Consider the following 19,742-nt stretch of genomic DNA (forward strand, 5'->3'; position numbering starts at 1 on the left):
ATTGACCTTTGCCAATTTAAAGGATGAAGGATTAATAAAAGAATGCGAAGGATTAATAAACTCTGCTGTCTGCCGCTTCTCTCCTGTTGAAAATGTACTGAGCTTGCGGTTGACGCTTGTCGGTGCAGTACAGAAGGATGAAAGGGGCGTTTCAGCACCGCCCACACATTCAAACAAATATTAAAGCCTAATCTCATTTTTTACCCACAAACAAAAATACGAAAAATACAGCTACATTTTCGTTTTGCGTTTCTTAAACAAAACGAAAAAACGAAAATCAAACCGTTTCTCATTTATCTTTATTTATTTTTAAATAGAAAATCAAATGACCAAAATATACACGGACCGAAACAAGAGTGAGGTGAAAAACAGCATAAGCATACAAAAAAATAAAAAAAATGAGCAGAAAATGTCTGAGAGCACACACACACACACACACACACACACACAAAACAAAAGAAACTGAGAAATACAACAAAGGAAAACATGATTTTGTGTTCAAGTCGAATAATTTTGCATTAATATTTACGCTTATAATCTTTCGATCCGTGACCATTGTATGCTATTCTAAAATGGGTACTTTTATTTTTACATTTTATGCAATATATTTTTACTTGCGTTTTTTTTTATTTTTGGTTTCAGGCTTATTATTATATCCCATTAGGAACCTTTTATTCAAGAATTGTTTCTGTGCGGACGGTTTTGAAAAGGAGCACCTCTTAGGTTTGACGTTTCGTTGTTGTTTCACAGTTTACATTTAAATAATCGAATTTCTCTGGCACTCTTCGTCATCAGGTAAGAATATTGATTTATGTTAAAATATTTTATCAAGCCTTTCCAATTTTATTTTTTAGAAAGCATTTTAGCACGCTAATAACATTAATGCCAAGCCATCACAAGTTGTACTCTCTGATCTTGTTGCCAACATAAACTATTTAAAGAAACACATGTACATAAAAACGCATCAAGATATTCATGAAGTTCTCAACAACCACAGCTAAAACGAGTCTGGAAATTCTCCTGCGAAGCTGTCATTAGGTCTGCATCGAGTTCATCATGAATGTGAATCAAGGCACCGTCGGCAGTGATCCGGTGATACTCGCCACCGCTGGATATGATCATACTGTCAGATTCTGGCAGGCTCACAGTGGCATCTGCACGAGAACCGTCCAGCACCAGGACTCTGTATCCTTCCCCTGACCAATACCCCCTGTGAAAAAAAGTGCTCTTATTGTACTGAATCTACACTTGTAGTGTAATTCAAGTCTTAAAAGGATTTTAAAAAACTAATGTAATGCAGGTTTTTTTACACCCTATCAAAAAGTGCTCTTTTTGGTAACACTTCATTTGGTTAAAAAGTACATTTTAAATAATTATGTAATAATTTAAGAATATTTTGTCATGCTTTAAAAAATTACACGTTAAATGCTTGATCATAATTTTGACTAAACTTTAAATATAACGCAACTTCATTGTTACAAATATATAATTACACATATATTTAAATACATGACATACTGTAAAATATATTTTTGTTACTATGAATAGTTGTTAATACATTTAGCTATACACTTTGAACATATTTCAAAGATAATAGAAGGTATTATGAAATTACATTTAAAAATGTACTCAAGTCCTAAGTGGGTCAAAAAGCACACTTGAGTTTACATCTGAACTTTGTTTCTGACGTGAACTGCTGGTACATTCTGTACAGTCAGATTAATGAGTTTATTTAGGAGCAGAAATATCTTAAAGATGCTTAACTCAAACACCAGCAGGTAAATTCCCTCGAAGTGACACCTGATAGGAGCATGATTGCTGCTGCTGGTAAGTTCAGCATGTGCCTCATTATGTTCAACGCTAAGAATTCTGCAAACAGTATTTTTCTTTCATCTCCGACTGTATAATTTTCACGCTTTACTTTTTTTCTTGCATTTCAGGTTATCAACACATACGTATGTATGACCTAAACTCAAATAATCCAAACCCTGTGATCAATTACGACGGTGTCAGCAAGAACATCACGTCTGTTGGCTTCCACGAGGAAGGGCGGTGGATGTACACGGGGGGAGAAGACTGCATGGCTCGCATCTGGGACCTAAGGTAATGAATGCTGTCTGCTGTGAGTATAAAGGCTGTTTAGAGGTGTGTTTCTTAAAGTACTGTTTGCATTCAGGTCAAGGAATCTACAGTGCCAAAGAATATTTCAAGTCAATGCACCTATTAATTGTGTGTGTCTTCATCCCAATCAGGTCAGTTGGATAATATTTGTATTATCTGCTACTACTATTCACAAGCATGCAAACAAATGTGTGTCTGAATGTATTTGCTTTAGGCTGAATTAATTGTTGGGGACCAAAGTGGTGTTATCCATATCTGGGATTTGAAAACGGACCACAATGAACAGCTCATCCCAGAGCCAGACGTGTCCGTCAATTCAGTCCATATCGATCCTGATGCCAGTTATATGGCGGCAGTCAACAGCTCAGTCAGTAAACAATAACAATCCTTAAACCTTCAACATTTCACACTGCTAATCAGGTTGTGCTAATGTGTACTGCATATATTCATATTGTATCAGAGTCAAATATGTTTCATTTGGTTTTGATTGTAGGGCAACTGTTATGTGTGGAATTTGGCTGGAGGAATCGGCGATGAGGTGACACAACTGATACCTAAGACCAAGATCCCTGCACACAAACGCTACTCATTACGCTGCAAATTCAGCCCAGATTCCACGTAAGTGTCTCACAAAAAGCTAAACCGAGGAACGGCGAGAGAGCAGTGAAAATCTTTTACAATTATTATGTAAGTGCATCAGTGCAGCAATTTTTTCAACTCTTTGCTAGATTGTTGGCCACATGCTCTGCTGACCAGACCTGTAAAATCTGGAGAACCTCCAACTTCTCTCTGATGACAGAGTTGAGTATAAAGAGTAACAACCCAGGAGAGACGTCCCGAGGCTGGATGTGGGATTGTGCCTTCTCTGGAGATTCCCAATACATAGTTACAGGTAAACATAAACAAGATTCACAGTTCAGATGTTTTACTAATATGAGACGATCATAAGTTTACATGACCATTACAGAATCTTTGGACCACTTTATATGAGGCGTCTTCAATAGGATAGTTCACCCGAAAGTGAAAATTCTGTAATCATTCAATCACCCTCAAGTTGCTCCAACCCTGTATGAGTTTCTTTCTTCTGGTAACTACAGAAAAAGATATTTTGAAGAAAATAGGAAACCAAACAGTAAATGGTTGCCATTGACTTGCATAATATGTAGAAACTAACTACCAATCAACTGTTTGATTACCATTATTTTCAAACCATCTTCTTTCGTTTTCAGTAAAAGAATGAAACTCATGGGTGAGCAAACCATGACAGAATTTACATTTTTGGGCGAACTATCCCTTTAACTACTCTGTACTTAAGTCAAACAATTATTATTAATGTGTGGTACAATGTACTTATTGTGTTCATGTTGTATTGAGGTAGGATACATAGAACTTTTACAGTCATGTTCACTGTAGTACGTACTGTAACTGGGTAATAACTAGGTAGTAACCCTGGCATGAACCTTACCCCAAAACTTAATCTATCCATGAAGTTACTTATATTACTCAGTACTTTCTTGAATAAGTACACTGTACAGTAAGTACACATACTGTAAAATAAACTTTTGAGCTATGTTTAGGTTGAAAGGAGGGGTAATGGTAATGGAGGGGTAAAGATATTACAGACTTAGATAATTCCAGGTATTTTTAAAAATATAACTACAATGTAAAAACATGTTTGTAAGTGCATTGTATCATATTATTAATTTAAATGCCAGTAAATAGTTGTAAAATACATTAAATGGGTCTGAATCCACTTGAACATCGATAACATCCTTTCATGATGATCGAGCATCATTCCTGAAGAATTCCTGTTTAAATGTTTGTGTTTTTCAACTGATTTTCAGCCTCTTCGGATAACCTTGCACGTCTGTGGTGTGTGGAGACCGGAGAGATCAAACGGGAGTACAGCGGCCATCAGAAAGCTGTGGTGTGTTTGGCCTTCAATGACAGTGTGCTTGGATAGTATGCAGAAGAAGCTCATTCTGACATTTGCATCTCATATCCATGCTCATGGTGTTCAATGGACTGCATACATGTTAAGTTTTTGTTGCATTAATGAAAACCCTTAATGGTTATGATGATGGTGACTGATCAAAAAGCTGTCTGAATGTTGTATCCTTATCGTAGCAAATTCAGTGTTAGGATAAATGTAATTTTTTGTCAATAAACGTTGTGGTTACTTGTATTTAGCTATTAATTATTATCTATACATCACTGAATTTATTCCGTAATTGAATTGAATACTCGCAATGGTGCTTTATTGTTGACCAGCAGTGTTTTCCATCACTCATCTTCATCAGGTTACAAGAGTTGCAATCTGGAGTGAGCTTTAGAGCCAAGTCATATTAATACAACACTGGAAAGATGGGGCTAAATACAAGAGAGGATGAAGATAAGGATCTAGCAGATAATCACAAGAAGATTCCACCTTAAATATGGCATTTGTGTAGCCTCTCCAGATTCTCTCATTGATGTGAATGCATTTGTTTGTTTCCCTGGTGTGTGCTGGTACACCGTCAGTGGAATGTCACTCTGGCAAGTAGTAGAAGCAAACAGAAACACAAATGTTGCTGGGAAAGCAGATGTCAATGCAGAAATAAATACGTCTTTGTTTCCAAGGACCTTTAGGAAAAAAAGGAAAGAAATCTCAAGGTTTATATTTCTTAAAAAACACAAGTAGTTTTTTCAGGATTCTGTGATGAATAGAAAGTTTAAAACACAGCATTTTAAATATAAATCTTTTGTAACATTATAAATGTCTTTTACAATGTCTTTCGCTTTTGATCAGTTTAGTGTAACAGAATGTAATATTGTAATACTGACATACTCTTATCATCAGATCTTTTAGTCCAGTACACAGAGGCCTGTTGACAGAGGGACTGAAAAGGTTCTTGAAGGGTGGAAGCTTCCACACGACTTCTGGACAGCACTCCTAAAAACTCAGTGTGTTCTTCAGTCTGATTTCACACCACCCAGACCTGATGAACCTGTGGGAATCATCACATAACTCTGTATATCATTGCCGAGTAAATGATCCTCTAATGGTGTGATACAGACTCGCTATATTGTTCCAGTGTGAACGCATACACTGTATGACTCCCGATCATATAATTATGTCTTAAGGGGATTAAGCGTTTCCTCTAGTGCAAAAGGCATTTGTAATTACACCACTTACTCCTCTGAGAGATCAGATAGAAACTTGTTAAAGTGGAGTAATGCTTGAGTGAGCCTGCGACTGGCAGTTTATGCTTCTCAATAGCTCATTGTGCACCAAAAATTGGAAATCTTGTTCAGAAGGCTACTGACCACTGATTGAGTTTACAAAAACTTTTCTAATGGCTTAAATCAAACGCAATGAGGCAAAAATCTCAACTGAGACCAGGATTTTAAGTGGTCAGCAATACTTATCGGTTCATCAACCCATCCCGCTCTGCACAGATCATAACCCAGTGCATGAATCGCCTTGTTAAGTGCTGAGAGAAGTGTGTCCAACACAGGTCTCTGCTCTATTTGCGGAAAGTAGCTCTGTCTTTCCATTATTGACTTATAAGAGGAAAAAGCCAACAGAGTGGCCATTGTGCACCCTGTGGTCCTATCCTGTAATGCGATCCAGCCAAGGTGGATCAGATGGTCTGTGGAATTGGGACTCTGCTATACACTAAAGCCCTCCTGAGCTGGTGCGGTCCATTACTCACTTTCTGGAGTCACAGAGTAGAAAGCAGCCAAAAGTGCTCTCTAATCTACCTAAGAGCACTGGGGTGGTGCCAGTCAATTTGCCAGCCACCTTTATGTTTTAGGTACGTTCAGTGCATAAGGTCTTAAAAAGCTGCTGCATCCAAAAGAACGAGATCCAGTTAAATACATAAAAGCAATTCTCATGCATTTGGTAAAAATAGGACACTTAAAAAATGTATTCCTGTGAGGCTAACGGGAGTTTTGATTTCAGTGTCACATGATCCTTCAGGAATCATTCTAATATGCTGATTTGACTACATTTCTTTATAAATATTATAGACAGCAATATTGCTTAATATTTTGTTAAATATTACATTCATTTATAATCCATTATACTCCCCTGTTCTTTGATAAATAGAACATTTAAATAAAAAAAGATGCTATAGATACTTAAAAATGTTCTTCACACTAAGAAAAGAAATGGTTCTTTTAAGAAATGTTTACTGAAAGGTTCTTTGAGGAACTCAAGATGCTGACATGGCATGACTGTATGAAAAAAAAAATCGATTTTTAAGAATGTATAATGTATATATTTAATATAATGTAATATAAGATTAAGAATAAGATTAGCTTTCCATAACCACACCATCTGATCTTCTGGTCCAATAGAAAAATGGGAGACTCAATAAGCAGAAATCCTTTACCTGATGCTCCGACTTGTTCAGTTGAGACTGCACATTCTCGTGATCCAAACTTTCCATCTGGAGAAGAAAGCAGCTATCCTGGTTGCCAGGTTTATAGCATACCAACCCCTGAGGGAGAGTGATAGAGAAATGTAACTGAGCTTTAGAGGAAAATCCTAATCCGTAGAGAAAGGAAAGGGTCTTGCGTGTCTCATGTCAAAAATAACTATGGAAGTGTGGTTGACATGGGAAGTCTATGGTGTAAGATCGCTTTCAAAAAGATGTATGCACAACTTTAAACATTTATAATCGTATTTTTAAATATTTGTGCGTAAATTAACTTAGGCACGCAAAATTAAGTTTTCATACACGTGAGTCAATACAATTACATTTGTGTTTTTATGTAAGTGTGATTCTAGAAGCTATGACTGTAAACATTCACGAGTACAACTCTGATTTCTACGACTACGAATTCTTCATTATGAACACAAATTCAAGTTTGTGGGGACGAGTAAAGAACAGTTGAAATGACGTCACTGCCGGCACAGGGCAGGTAATCGAACCTTGATTCCATCTAAAGCGCATGCGTCAAAGGTGAAAGATGGCTAACAACAGACCTGAGGCTGCTAGCCCAGGCTCAGCATCACAGGTAAAGTAGATAACGTGTTTATTCAACAGTTTATACGATTTTACTATTTTTATAGCACTTTATAATTATAGAAATTTCTGCAACTCAGACGTTATTGCTTTTGCTTGCAACCTAACGGTATTTACTCGCTGTTAACTAGTGCTAGGCGATGTTAGCGTTGATGAAGTGCTCTGTGTAAAAAGTAACATTATAGTTAGTAATGTTAGAACTTGACCTGTTTCGCCGATTGACACTGCATGAACTGCAATAAACTTAACTGCTATCATATGTTTAGCAATGTCGACCAGAGGAATAATGAGTAATGAAAACTGAGCCAGACAAAGTAATTGCTTTAGCTTGCAAAATAATGATAACGTTAACTTAGCTACGCCTATTAGATTGCAAACATTCTTCAGTTGTAATGTTTTGAATGTCTATTTAGCCTAACGTTACATAAAGTTGAAGGCTAGGGTTGGTAAGGCTAAGTTAACGGTACCATGTATTGCATCTAATATGTATTTTGTCATTTACAGGGACCACTGGCTACTCAGTTACTGCAGCGTCTGGAATCAAGGATCACTGACTCGTTAAGTCAACCATACTTTAATTGGGACTACTTCCAGTACGTTGTAAATCAGGAAGCCTTTATTCTGACATCTGCATCTAGCATTTTAAACATCCCAGCTGAAATTGTGGAGTGTCTTTTATCCCTTCAAAGAATGATTCACGCAGCTCTTTCACAAGTGAGTCCCTGTGTTTTTATTAGAGAAGGAGGACTCGGCCGACCAAAATTGAGTTTTTCTGAGGAGCTGCTGTCCAGGCTTATTGACATGCCCTTACCAGTGTCTTGTATCGCCAACCTGCTGGGTGTCAGCCAAAGTACAATTTTCCGGCGTATGCATGAACTCAGGTTGTCCACAAGACTTACATACAGCAGTTTATCTGACAGTGATCTGGATGATGCTGTCATCTCCATAAAAACCAGGATCCCAAATGCAGGATACAGAATGGTTAAAGGTTGCCTCCAAGCAAATGGACATAGAGTTCAGTGGAATCGCATCAAGGAGTCCATGCACAGAGTTGATGCTCCAGGAATTTTGGAAAGAATGACACAGCTTGGTTGCATCGTCAGGAGGACATACTTCGTACAGCGGCCTTTGTCATTAGTGCACGTGGACACTAACCATAAGCTCATAAGGTAAAATATTCATTTATTTATGTAATTTATTATGGGTGTTGAGTTAATGCAGCTCTTTTCATTAACTGCTCATTGTCATCTCATCCTTTTGATTTCAAGGTACAACATTGTCATATTTGGAGCAATAGATGGTTACTCCAGAAAGGTGCATCACTTTTTTTTTTTTTACTACTTTTATTATAGTGATTTACTCTTCCTGTATATTTTTGTGTTCATGTATTCACTGTTGATAGACTGCATAAGGTTCCGTCCGTATTATTATTATTATTATTTATTATTATTATTATTTAAATCCAAAACGTATAATGACAAAACCAAATTCAAATGACAGTCTGATTTAGTTTTTTTGCAAATTCATTTTTTCGTTTCTCCACTGAATTAAGACATTAAGAAAAACAAGACCGGTGGGTCAGATGACCCGGAAGTAAAAGTAAATATATCAAAATAAAGGACAACAGTAGTTGATTACATGCAGTTTAATATTGTGCATTTATCCATGTGCACAGCAAAAGTCACGTTTAATTAGCAAATTTTTTGGTGCATTACATTTGGTAATATACTTTACCCTAAGTTATTATTGTGTGTGCAGTAGGCAATGTGAGTATATTTAAATGTTTGCAGATTCACTATATGAAACTCTGTTATCTGTATAGATACTGTATCTGGAACCAGCAACAAATAACTGCTCAAACACTGCCCTTTCATTTTTCCTTAAGGCAGTGGAAAACTTTGGCTGGCCTTCTAGGTAAATAGTGATATCTTGTGCTACTGTTTCTATGCTCTTGTTGATCATTTTAAGTAATGTTCAATGGAATATTTTGTTGTGATAATTATAACTGAGCATTTCCCCTATTCATTTTCCAGGGTCAGGGGCGATGAAGGCGTTGAAAATGTTGCAATTGCTGAAACCATGTTCAGTGTTAAAGGCACCGGAAGAGGGAGCTTCATCGCTGGGCGAAGTGTACACAACCAAAGGTTAAAATGATAATCTACAGTATATTCATAGTGAGAATGTTAAATCATTGTTGGAAAGTGTTTTAAGTAAGACTATGTGAATGATTACTTTTGAGTTGAGTAAGGCCTGTTATTTCTTATTTAGGATTGAACGCCTATGGCGAGATGTCTGGACCTCTGTCACTCATCTGTACTATGAAGTTCTTCACAGTCTAGAAGAAGATGGCCTGTTGGATTTGTCAGATGCTGTCCATCTGTTTTGTGCCCATTATGTGTTCCTACCGCGTCTGGCAGAGGCCCTTCACACATTCACAGAGGGCTGGGACAACCATCCGTTACGATCTGAAGGTGGACTCACACCTAACCAACTCTGGGTTATGGGTCACATGCAGAACCCTTGTAACACAGATGAAGATTTGCAGGTTTGTTGAAGCAATCTCTCAAAAGTGCAGTTACAAAATGCAGATAAAATGTTTTCAACCTGAAAGTATCGATTTAGACTTATATAAAAAAAGCTGAAATTAAATTTTTGAATGGTGTAAATAACTCTAGAAGAAGGTTATTGAATAATAATATAGAAGTATGTAAGAGTAGTGTGTTGTTTCACTTAAGCACACAATTAGACAAATAACTGAGCTTGATTTGATAGATTTTCTTTTGTCACTGCATTAGGCCTTTGTACGTCAATGTGTGCTTGGCAGTGTTTTCAAATATTTCTAAATGTTGTTTCATACAAAATAACACTATTTTCAGAACATGGAGCTGTTTGGAACTGACTGGGAGATGTTTGATGGTGTGCCTGAAGAACCTTATGGAGTTGAAGTCCCAGAAATTGAGTGCCCCCTGACTCCAGCTAGTATGGAAACTGTACAGTCCATGATCAATCCCTCTGCATCGTCAGAATCATTTGGCAGAGACATTTATATATCAATGGTTCAGTGCATTGAAAGTCTATGTGTGACACAAAGAAACACTTAAGATATAAGCAGTCCTTACAAAAGATTTAATGGAATGAAGTTGAACATTTGCAAACAGACTGCCAGTTACAAAAGGCTTGCTGTGACATTACTTCATTTTATCATGGGAGCAACAGTGAGGTAAAAAACTAACTCCTCATTCATTTTGGTTTTAAAGTGAACCATTTATAACAGGAAAAAAAGGTTTTGTAACCATGAATAAAGTTATTCACAGAAACAAGAAAATGTCAAATAAAATGTCAATAAAACAAAACAATTCAATGCCTATTTTGACTTATGCAGTTACTTTAGTTTTCCCTTGGAGTGAGTTGTTACACCCTGTCAAAGGTTTGCCCATGGCATATGGCTAATGTCATAATGTTTTTGAATTCACTGAATGTTTTCAGGTGCACTGAGGGAAATGTTATTGTACGACTGCAGGCGCTGACAATAGGAAAACAAACAGTGTGCTGTGTGTCACAGTCATGGTGGAATCTCACATTTATGACAAAGTCCTTCTTTTCACTAGGCAGAAGGGGCTTGTGTCCCTGTCCAGTGAGCCACTGCATGATTCTTCCAACAGTCAAACTTTCTGGAGCAATGTTGTTGTTGCTTGGGCCATCTTGTTCTTAAAAAAAAGAGATTAAATGTAAGTCTGGATAAATAAAGGAAGGCAGCATCTTTTTAATTGTTTTTCAACTTAATACAATTAGTTAATAAGATTCCTCAATTAAATCAGATTAACATGTTAAGCATAGCCCCTTTTTAGGTTGGGAGCAAGGGGTGTTAAAAGCCCTGTCTGTGTGTAAAATTTCATGAAGCACTTATTCTAGAGGTCATAATATTAAATATCACATTTAAAATCAAGATTCTGCAAAAGAAACGTTAAGGCTTGTGAATTTATTGGAGTGTGTAAATTCATAGCTAGCCATTTCCACTGTGCTGTATAAATTACTGCAGGACAGCAGAAGAAAACCTTACTACTTCTACATTATTCAATATTGTCTAAAACACACCAGAATCCTCAATTTCCTGAAGGTAGTCCTGGAAAAAATTCATGATGTTTGTTTCCATGCGGTGTTTGGCAGAACCAATCTCACTGAAGACAGGGCGGCTGTTTTCCAGAATGAAGACTGCATCCACCTTTAAGAAGAAAATACATTTCAGTCTGCATTTAACATAAGTAATTCTTGCAGAAAAAAATAAATGCTTAATTAAAAGCAACCAGAAACCCATGTCGAGCTACTAGGACATGTTGTTACAATCCCTATGAAGAATCTGCACTTTCTTGGAACGAATCCCCACATCCTTGAGGAGCCTGGTTGTTAAAATGACTACAAACTCTCCACATCCAACCTCAGCAGGAAGCACTGCCTCGGCTGCTAGCTCGTTGTACTACTGGCTTTTCCATTCATATGATTCCCCAACGGCAACCTCCCAAGGTACCGTAAGCCCTAAGATGTAAAGTGACTTCTCTAAGTTGACCACAAAATCAGGTCTGGCCTAAGAGTGGTTGAGACAAAATGTACCTTATCATCTTCCCCTGTAACAAACAGTGGTTGGCAAAGCTCTTGATGGGTCTTCATGATCGTTGGTAGTTCATAGAGCTGCAGGCCTTTTCTGAGCTGGTCAAGCATCGGGATGAGTCTCATGGTGGAGTGAAGTATAACAGCTCTATCAGACAATATAAAAGTGTTTCATCAGGAGATTCAACATTTGTAGTAAAACTGTTTACAGTAGGAAAAAATATATAATTGTTAAATTATAATTGTGACATTTAAAAGTGGTTTCACAACATAGCGTTGCAAGAAGAAATTCCAAATCAAGTCACAAATTGTTGTACTATTCCTTGTACTCCCTTTCTATAATGAAAACCAAAAATGTAAATATACCTTATTATGCTGTCCCTTTTATCCTCAGACACGATTCCAGTGTATCCGCAGGTCACAATGTCACCAATCAGGTCACTGATGTTGTCATCACTGGCGTTGTTTATCTGAAAGTCGATTGGTGTTAAGTGAAAGTTGTTCTCATTGCATAATTGTGCTCTACGGTCAAACAAGCAACTCATTAGATTTGTGCAATCCATGTCATAATGAAGTTAATACTATTATTGACCGTGATAAAATTGGACTTACCTTTACAATTAGCTGTGACAGTTCCAAATCTGTGACATCACTGGCAGACACTTGAATGCTGTCAGAGTCACCAGAGCAGAGATATCTGAAGCACCATTCACGCAGGAAGTTAGGGCAAGGTCCGCCTTGTGCCAGACTAGCTGCCATGACTTCTCCTGCAGTCCTAATAAATGGAAGAATTAAACGATTGAAACAGGATATAAACTAAAGTAGTACTGCAATTAATATGCTTAAAGACAACATGCAAAAAGAACTTAATTACACACCTGAAGAAGTTACAGTCCAAACTGTTAAGGCAGTAAACAGGATTCTTCCCTTTCTTATCTGGACCTTCAACAAATAGTCTTTTTTCTATTTCTACCAGCATTTCTGGAAAACAACAAATACATGAAATTCAAAAGGTCTCTTCAATGTTCATTTTTTTCATCCAATCAGCATTTGAGCCCATTGCACCACCAGAGGCCCCCTGTTGACACATGCGTCTGATTTAACAAATATGGACATACACCTGTACCTGTGAGGAATTCTTTGGAAAGGGCACCAGTATCAATGCCTGCCTCGGCAAAGAATGTGACCTTAAGTCTACATTTGGGTGAGGTCTTCTTCTGCCGTTGCCACTGTTGCATGCCTCTGTTGTAGAGATCAGTTCGTGACACACAGATGGAAAATGTGTTTGTCTCATCAACCTGATTACCAATCCAATTCAAGATGTCCTCAGAACTGAAAAAAAGACATTTAACATTTGAATCACAACTAAATCTATGTGGTTTTTATGATTTCATAGGTGTTTGCTACTGTTTCTCAGGGTGGTCGTTAGGCCTGGTACAATACTCGCACATCCTCCTATACTGGTGACGCTCTCAGGAGTGAGGTGAGGTCTCAATGCAAGTCAGAACGGGCAAAATATCACAAACATACCATGTTTCTGGATTACTAGATTGCTCTATGACCACACATAACATCACTTTCAACAGGAAAAAGCTGTATCTCTTTAAGGGTTTATTGTTCAGATAACATCATTCACCACCATAATTCCCTAATATACAATTTTACCTTTGAAAGGTACTGATTGGATCACTTGACTCATGGCCATCATCATCTGAAGTTCTGCACACAAAGAAAACAGATTGTCCTGAATTAACAATAAACAACTACATTAAAAATTTGGCAGGAAATCTCCTTACATCTAATTTATTGTCAAATCAACATTCAACATAAAAAACTAGCACTGAAACCAACATTACCGTAATCCGCAACTGGCTGCATGGAACTCAATGATTTCAGGATGAAATGCATTTCCGCACACAGGACACTCAGCGGTCTAACAAATTAATTTATAATGCATGAGAATAAAGCATCACACTACTCCTGAAATATAAGAAAACATATCTAAGCTAAAGAAACTTAAACAACACTTGTAGAGCCCAAATTCTAGCACCAGCAAAGTGACATGTATAACATCATGACCTTCAATTGGTGCAAAGAATATATACCTTGGAAATGACCAATTACAAGTTACAATGCTGTTTTTACATATATTTGTGAGTGCTAATAAATGGCATTTGTAAAATAAACTTAAAAATAACAGCAAAAAGTATCTTACCTTGCTTTTCTCGTAGCAAAGTGCAGCTGAGCATTGTTCTTCCTTGCAGCTTTCATCATGTTCTTCCTTGCAGCTTTCCTGTGGATGAAACACAATAACAACACTTTTCAGTGCTGTACACAATAAAAACATGTAATTTTTCAATCCAATAAATTCTGAAATAATGCCTAAAAGACCAAGCTTTAACATACTTCTTCAGCAGAATCACACAAATCTACAAGTTGTTTCTTGCATTCCTTTATGTGTCCTGGAAGAATCTGAAGCGGAACCATTTTTTTGCAGGTTGTACACTGGGCTTTGGGCATCTTCTCAAATTCCTTTGCTTCTGGTGGTAAAGGAATTGTATCCAGTTCTTCTTGTAAAGGAGCAATGTACATTGTATATTTTCCATTCCCGCTCACTGCTTTTAGCTGCTGGCCAGTGTATCCATTTAAATCTGGAGGGATAACAGCCAATCTCCGCTGCCCACCCCCACCTAAAATTTAACAGTTGTAGATACTAAATATAGCCAATCTGAATATACAGCAATTACTCATCTAGGGAGTACATTGAAACACAATTTGAAACCATTGACATTAATACACTGTATATGCCTACATACCTGTGGACTTGTGCAGCAACCAGCCTCCACAGATATTTGCCAGTCTTGGATATGTGCTCAAAAGCAAATCTGAAAACTAAAATGACAGAAGCAGGATTATAACTGTAAAATGTAAAATGATTTTTATTTTGTCATACTAATATTTATTACATCAAGCATTAATATGAATTGTAAGATGGGTGTTTTTAATATTTAGATATTACTTTAGGCAAGGCAGTTAATTAATGATTACATACCTCTGAATGTGTGATGTTTTCATTAAGGGTTAATGAACGTTTTCCAAGGCCAGCCAGTATAAGTTGCAGTTCCTCTTCTCCATTTGGTGTTTTTTCACGTTGCTTTTCAAGAAGAAAAAAGTTCACCAAAAAGCTCTTCCCAGGTTGTGTTGGTGTATATGGTGCAAAACGCTTCTTGCCTCTTGCCTCCTTTCGGAAAAATCCAGGAAAAGACCTAAACATATAAGATGGCAAACTATTATTCTCTTATGTTGTCATCCATCAACACAAAACAACCTAACTTAAAATATATCTACATTCTCAATGACTAATTATGTTATGTTTTGCTTACATTAGAATCGGGGCCTAGTTTGTCTAAAAGTACCTACACTGGGTGTACAGTAACAAAATGAATGCAGACAAATGACCCATGTATCCTACCGAGCCATTTCTTGTTTGACAGACTGTCCAGAGTCATTGCGCTGAGGCCTCACTGACTGCGCTCCCTGTCCAACAGCAGCTTCTCCTGTACTGCCCTGACTGACTGGCATGACATTTGCCGGTGCACTGTTTCTCAATAGCAACACCAGGTTTTGGGCTGCACTTAAGATGTCTGTTAATTGGCCCTGAGTAATAAGAAAGACAATAACTAAATGCCAAATGTTATAGCCATAGGTATTTTTAGTATTACACAGAACACCTGCAAAACACATTAATCATAGTAGGGCTTGTCAACGCCCGGGTCTTGGTCCACATTCAGACTAGAAAGCAAGCTCGTCCAAACCTGCAGCTGGTCTCCAGCAACTGACTCTGCCTTGCTAAAAGGAATACATGAATGTACTGATGACCTTGAATGACTGGTTTTAAACAAATGTTGCATTGCTTATTAATAAGTTAATTTATTACCCTCAATCGTTCAGGTTCTGTGGTCGTGAATAAAAAGCAGATACTGAACCACTGAGTCAAAAGTTTGTATTAGCCCATTATGCTCATTAACATTACAATGACTTGCTGGTTGACGTTATCTCATCATATCTGGCTCAGTTGTTAACATTACTGATTTGGTCGTCATGGTTAAACATATCATAACAGTGCAGTTTAGTTCTAAAATCACTAACTATAACGTTACTTTTTACACAGAGCACTTCATCAACGTTAACATCGCCTAGCACTAGTTAACAGCGAGTAAATACCGCTGGGTTGCAAGCAAAAGCAATAACGTAACGTTATGTAACGTTAGGCTAAATAGACATTCAAAACATTACAACTGAAGAATGTTTGCAATCTAATAGGCGTAGCTAAGTTAACGTTATCATTATTTTGCAAGCTAAAGCAATTACTTTGTCTGGCTCAGTTTTCATTACTCATTATTCCTCTGGTCGACATTGCTAAACATATGATAGCAGTTAAGTTTATTGCAGTTCATGCAGTGTCAATCGGCGAAACAGGTCAAGTTCTAACATTACTAACTATAATGTTACTTTTTACACAGAGCACTTCATCAACGCTAACATCGCCTAGCACTAGTTAACAGCGAGTAAATACCGTTAGGTTGCAAGCAAAAGCAATAACGTCTGAGTTGCAGAAATTTCTATAATTATAAAGTGCTATAAAAATAGTAAAAGCGTATAAACTGTTGAATAAACACGTTATCTACTTTACCTGTGATGCTGAGCCTGGGCTAGCAGCCTCAGGTCTGTTGTTAGCCATCTTTCACCTTTGACGCATGCGCTTTAGATGGAATCAAGGTTCGATTACCTGCCCTGTGCCGGCAGTGACGTCATTTCAACTGTTCTTTACTCGTCCCCACAAACTTGAATTTGTGTTCATAATGAAGAATTCGTAGTCGTAGAAATCAGAGTTGTACTCGTGAATGTTTACAGTCATAGCTTCTAGAATCACACTTACATAAAAACACAAATGTAATTGTATTGACTCACGTGTATGAAAACTTAATTTTGCGTGCCTAAGTTAATTTACGCACAAATATTTAAAAATACGATTATAAATGTTTAAAGTTGTGCATACATCTTTTTGAAAGCGATCTTACACCATACTGGACTCTTACTTGTGTCTTGTGTTCTAGCCCTAGATGTGTGGCCACACCAAGAGCAATGATAGCAATGAGCAGCATGGCAGCAATACTCCTCCAGAGAACTTTGTGAGGAACCCTAGAGGAGCTCATGGGACCACAGTGCTAGAAAATCCAAACACACAACCATCTCCCTCCGAGTTACATTTAAGGCACATTCACATTAAAGAATATTTATGGATTGTAAGCAAGCCATAAAACACAGCTAAGCAAAACACAAACTGACATATTTCTGTTTTAATCTTAAGTATGTGCACTGCTAATGGTAAACAGCAATGAACTTTCACCATGTTCTGTGGGTCCTCCAGATTGGCTTCTGAATGCTTCCAGCACCTCAACATTCTGCCCTGTTTTGCTTCTCCTCACAGTACCTGTCTTACCTCTTTCTGTGTACAGCAATGTTCATGACTGAGACTGACAAGCGGTGCCTGCAGTATAGGAGTCTAACTCCTCTGCCCCCCACCTCTTGCCTCACACCAGGTAGTCCAACCCACTGGCTGACTACCCCATACCAGACAATAGACGAAGGGGACAGCTAGATCGGCACTGTGGACAGGGCTTTTCGTTGCAGATCCAGTGTTAAAGCATCGACTGGCCATGCCCTTCGGCTGCTGACTGACCAAGGTGACTTTAATAACTTGTTACAGTGAGAAAACTGAAGTGCAGTCTCATCACAGGGAACACCAAAATTAAAACTGTGTCATCATTTACTCACTCTCATGTCATTCCAAAACTGTGACCTCCTTTCTTCTGGGGAATGTGAAAGAAGACATTTTGAAGAATGTCGATAACCAGACAGTCTTCAAAATTTAATTATTGTCTTTTATGTATCCTAGAAGAAAGTAAGTTTAGATTGATGTAATGGTGAGTAAATGATCACAGAATTTATATATCTCTTTTAAGTACAATATTAAGAAAAAGAAATACACTTTTCATTAACAATCCTTATTTATTTGATCAGTCAAGCAAAATGTACATTTGAACACCAAACCATGGCAAGAAATTAATTCCTACCAGGTTTATGGGTTACTGAGTGACAAAGCTGTAAAATGCAAAACGTACTATTTGAAAATATTCATAATATTCTCTCACTTATTATGTTACAAGTACAGTGAATTAACAGTACAGAACTGAACAAGTACTTCTGATAAAATAAAAACAAACGGCACAATTTAGAGGGTCACTTGTTTTGTAGCACCCGAGAATTACTGACAAGAAAACACTTCACAAATTACTTTTTTAGACAAAATAAAACACACCAAAACAAAAAATAAAACTAAAATAAATAAAAAAGTATTGCCCTTATAATACCTAAAATTAAAACAGTAGGTTATTTAAAAAAAAGAGGTAGGCCAGTTTTGAAATGAAGCCTTGGTGACATAGTAAATCATATTGCATATATATGTCAAGATGAACAATTTCCATTAAACTTATTTAGATGAACTATAGTATTAAAATATCGGTACCCATTTATTGATAAATATATTCTCTATTAAATTGGGTGAAATCCAAGTAAACACTGACTATGCTTGTAGTGCAGGTAAAATATCAGCAATGCTGTCTATATAGTAGTCAGGCACCATTTTTTGCTGAAGTGGACATTTGCTCTTCAGGTTTGCGTCGGCTTCTGCTACAGTAGAAACTCCTGTGAGGGTCAGCAGGGTCTTCAGGCCACAGTTGGAGCCCAGCATGATGTCAGTGTCCAGTCTATCTCCGACCATCAGACACCTCTCAGGGTCCAGATCAAACTGGCTGGCCACACACTCGAACATAAAGCTGCTGGGTTTCCCGACCACTTGAGCTTGGCGCTGCGCAGCGGTCTCAACCGCCCTTAGGAGACACCCTGTCCCTGTAAGCGGAAGACAAGGTCGTTGTGATAACACGACATTAAGGTAATACATATTTGTGATGTCCTTCATATCTGCTTACCCGGGACCGCTTTGCCTCCCTCCAGAGGCAGTCTCGTGTCCGTGTTGGTTCCCACGAACTGACAGTCGGGGTTACAGAGGTACTGCAGAGCTATGTTGAGCTTCATGTAACTGAAGTGTTCATCAAACCCGACCAGTACAGCTTGAACCTCCTTATCGAGAGGAACATCGGCCCAGTCTTTCGGAACTCCTGAGATGGGGTCAGGCCCCACACCGAGCGGTCGGATCCCCACGTCCTCGAGCTCCTGCCTCATCGCATTGCTCCCAATTAAATAGACTTTTCCGTCGAGTTTACAAACGTTTTTGAGGTACACCGCCGAGCAGTACGCTGTCCCGAACACCTCGTCAGCAGTGGCTTCGACACCGAGCTTGCCTAATTTATCCGCGTACATTTGTCGGGTCTTTGTGCTGTTGTTTGTGACAAAAAACACCCGTTTTCCGTTTTTCTTCAGTGAACTGATAACTTCAGGGGCTCCGGGGATGGCCTGGTCCCCTCTCCATATTACACCGTCGCAGTCGAACAGGACACAGTCCACCGAGTCCAGTAAGTGTCTGCTCAGAGCAACGGTCAGTTGCGTACATTTAGATGCAGCCATTCCTCAAGTTACTCTCGTCCTCACAGCAATCCTCGTTCTTTTCCTCGGTCCGTCCTAAAATAATATTTGATCTTCACCTATCTACGAATAGTCCGCTGACTAGCCGGAGATCAGCTTATGTCAGACGATAATGACAGGGAACTGGAAATTACTAGTTGCTGCAACCGTGCAGCACACTGCCTTGTGCCAGTGATTCATTCGTTTGACACAGCGTAGGTGACGTTGGTTATACTAGGCACTTCCGCACCGGTTTAAAGGGCCAGTGAACTAATAAAATAGACCTTCGTCAGGGTAGCCTAAAAAAAAAAAAAGGTTAATAAAATAAACAAAAATTCAACGAAACCAAGGCTGTGA

The 19,742-nt window shown here is 38.1% G+C and overlaps 4 protein-coding genes across 8 annotated transcripts; 2 read left to right on the plus strand and 2 right to left on the minus strand.

The window, feature by feature from the left end:
* The first annotated feature begins 655 nt into the window (after positions 1-655).
* On the plus strand, positions 656-4,306 carry LOC132121041 (target of rapamycin complex subunit lst8). Of its 2 annotated transcripts, none has more exons than XM_059530227.1 (9): positions 656-795; positions 1,029-1,185; positions 1,776-1,827; positions 1,941-2,103; positions 2,177-2,252; positions 2,336-2,488; positions 2,615-2,739; positions 2,850-3,013; positions 3,966-4,306. In XM_059530227.1, the coding sequence occupies exons 2-9, from the start codon at positions 1,057-1,059 to the stop codon at positions 4,082-4,084; spliced, it is 981 nt and encodes a 326-aa protein (XP_059386210.1). In that variant the 5' UTR covers positions 656-795; positions 1,029-1,056; the 3' UTR covers positions 4,085-4,306. The 2 variants fall into 2 exon arrangements, with proteins under 2 accessions (XP_059386210.1, XP_059386211.1); XM_059530228.1 differs by having other exon boundaries at positions 661-795; positions 998-1,185.
* Positions 4,307-6,743: 2,437 nt separating this feature from the next.
* LOC132121407 (uncharacterized) lies at positions 6,744-10,419 on the plus strand. 2 transcript variants are annotated; one of them, XM_059530756.1, is made up of 7 exons: positions 6,744-7,128; positions 7,641-8,305; positions 8,405-8,450; positions 8,959-9,050; positions 9,170-9,280; positions 9,405-9,681; positions 10,013-10,419. In XM_059530756.1, the coding sequence occupies exons 1-7, from the start codon at positions 7,081-7,083 to the stop codon at positions 10,235-10,237; spliced, it is 1,464 nt and encodes a 487-aa protein (XP_059386739.1). In that variant the 5' UTR covers positions 6,744-7,080; the 3' UTR covers positions 10,238-10,419. The 2 variants fall into 2 exon arrangements, with proteins under 2 accessions (XP_059386739.1, XP_059386741.1); XM_059530758.1 differs by having other exon boundaries at positions 6,745-7,128; positions 9,022-9,050.
* A 122-nt stretch (positions 10,420-10,541) lies between these two features.
* LOC132121406 (uncharacterized) lies at positions 10,542-16,826 on the minus strand. 3 transcript variants are annotated; one of them, XM_059530755.1, is made up of 15 exons: positions 16,435-16,826; positions 15,214-15,398; positions 14,794-15,007; positions 14,558-14,633; positions 14,148-14,431; positions 13,957-14,034; positions 13,598-13,674; positions 13,407-13,460; positions 12,868-13,073; positions 12,620-12,683; positions 12,354-12,516; positions 12,108-12,211; positions 11,745-11,889; positions 11,232-11,358; positions 10,542-10,843 (listed from the first exon to the last, which is right to left on the minus strand). In XM_059530755.1, the coding sequence occupies exons 1-15, from the start codon at positions 16,480-16,482 to the stop codon at positions 10,548-10,550; spliced, it is 2,121 nt and encodes a 706-aa protein (XP_059386738.1). In that variant the 5' UTR covers positions 16,483-16,826; the 3' UTR covers positions 10,542-10,547. The 3 variants fall into 3 exon arrangements, with proteins under 3 accessions (XP_059386738.1, XP_059386737.1, XP_059386736.1); XM_059530754.1 differs by having other exon boundaries at positions 12,620-12,710; XM_059530753.1 differs by having other exon boundaries at positions 12,620-12,722.
* Positions 16,827-17,793: 967 nt separating this feature from the next.
* LOC132121408 (glycerol-3-phosphate phosphatase-like) lies at positions 17,794-19,590 on the minus strand. The gene is made up of 2 exons (XM_059530759.1): positions 18,794-19,590; positions 17,794-18,713 (listed from the first exon to the last, which is right to left on the minus strand). The coding sequence occupies exons 1-2, from the start codon at positions 19,386-19,388 to the stop codon at positions 18,388-18,390; spliced, it is 921 nt and encodes a 306-aa protein (XP_059386742.1). The 5' UTR covers positions 19,389-19,590; the 3' UTR covers positions 17,794-18,387.
* Between the last annotated feature and the right edge of the window lie 152 nt (positions 19,591-19,742).

The sequence above is a fragment of the Carassius carassius genome, chromosome 39 (genome assembly GCF_963082965.1).
Source record: "Carassius carassius chromosome 39, fCarCar2.1, whole genome shotgun sequence".
In the NCBI taxonomy this organism is placed as follows: domain Eukaryota; kingdom Metazoa; phylum Chordata; class Actinopteri; order Cypriniformes; family Cyprinidae; genus Carassius; species Carassius carassius.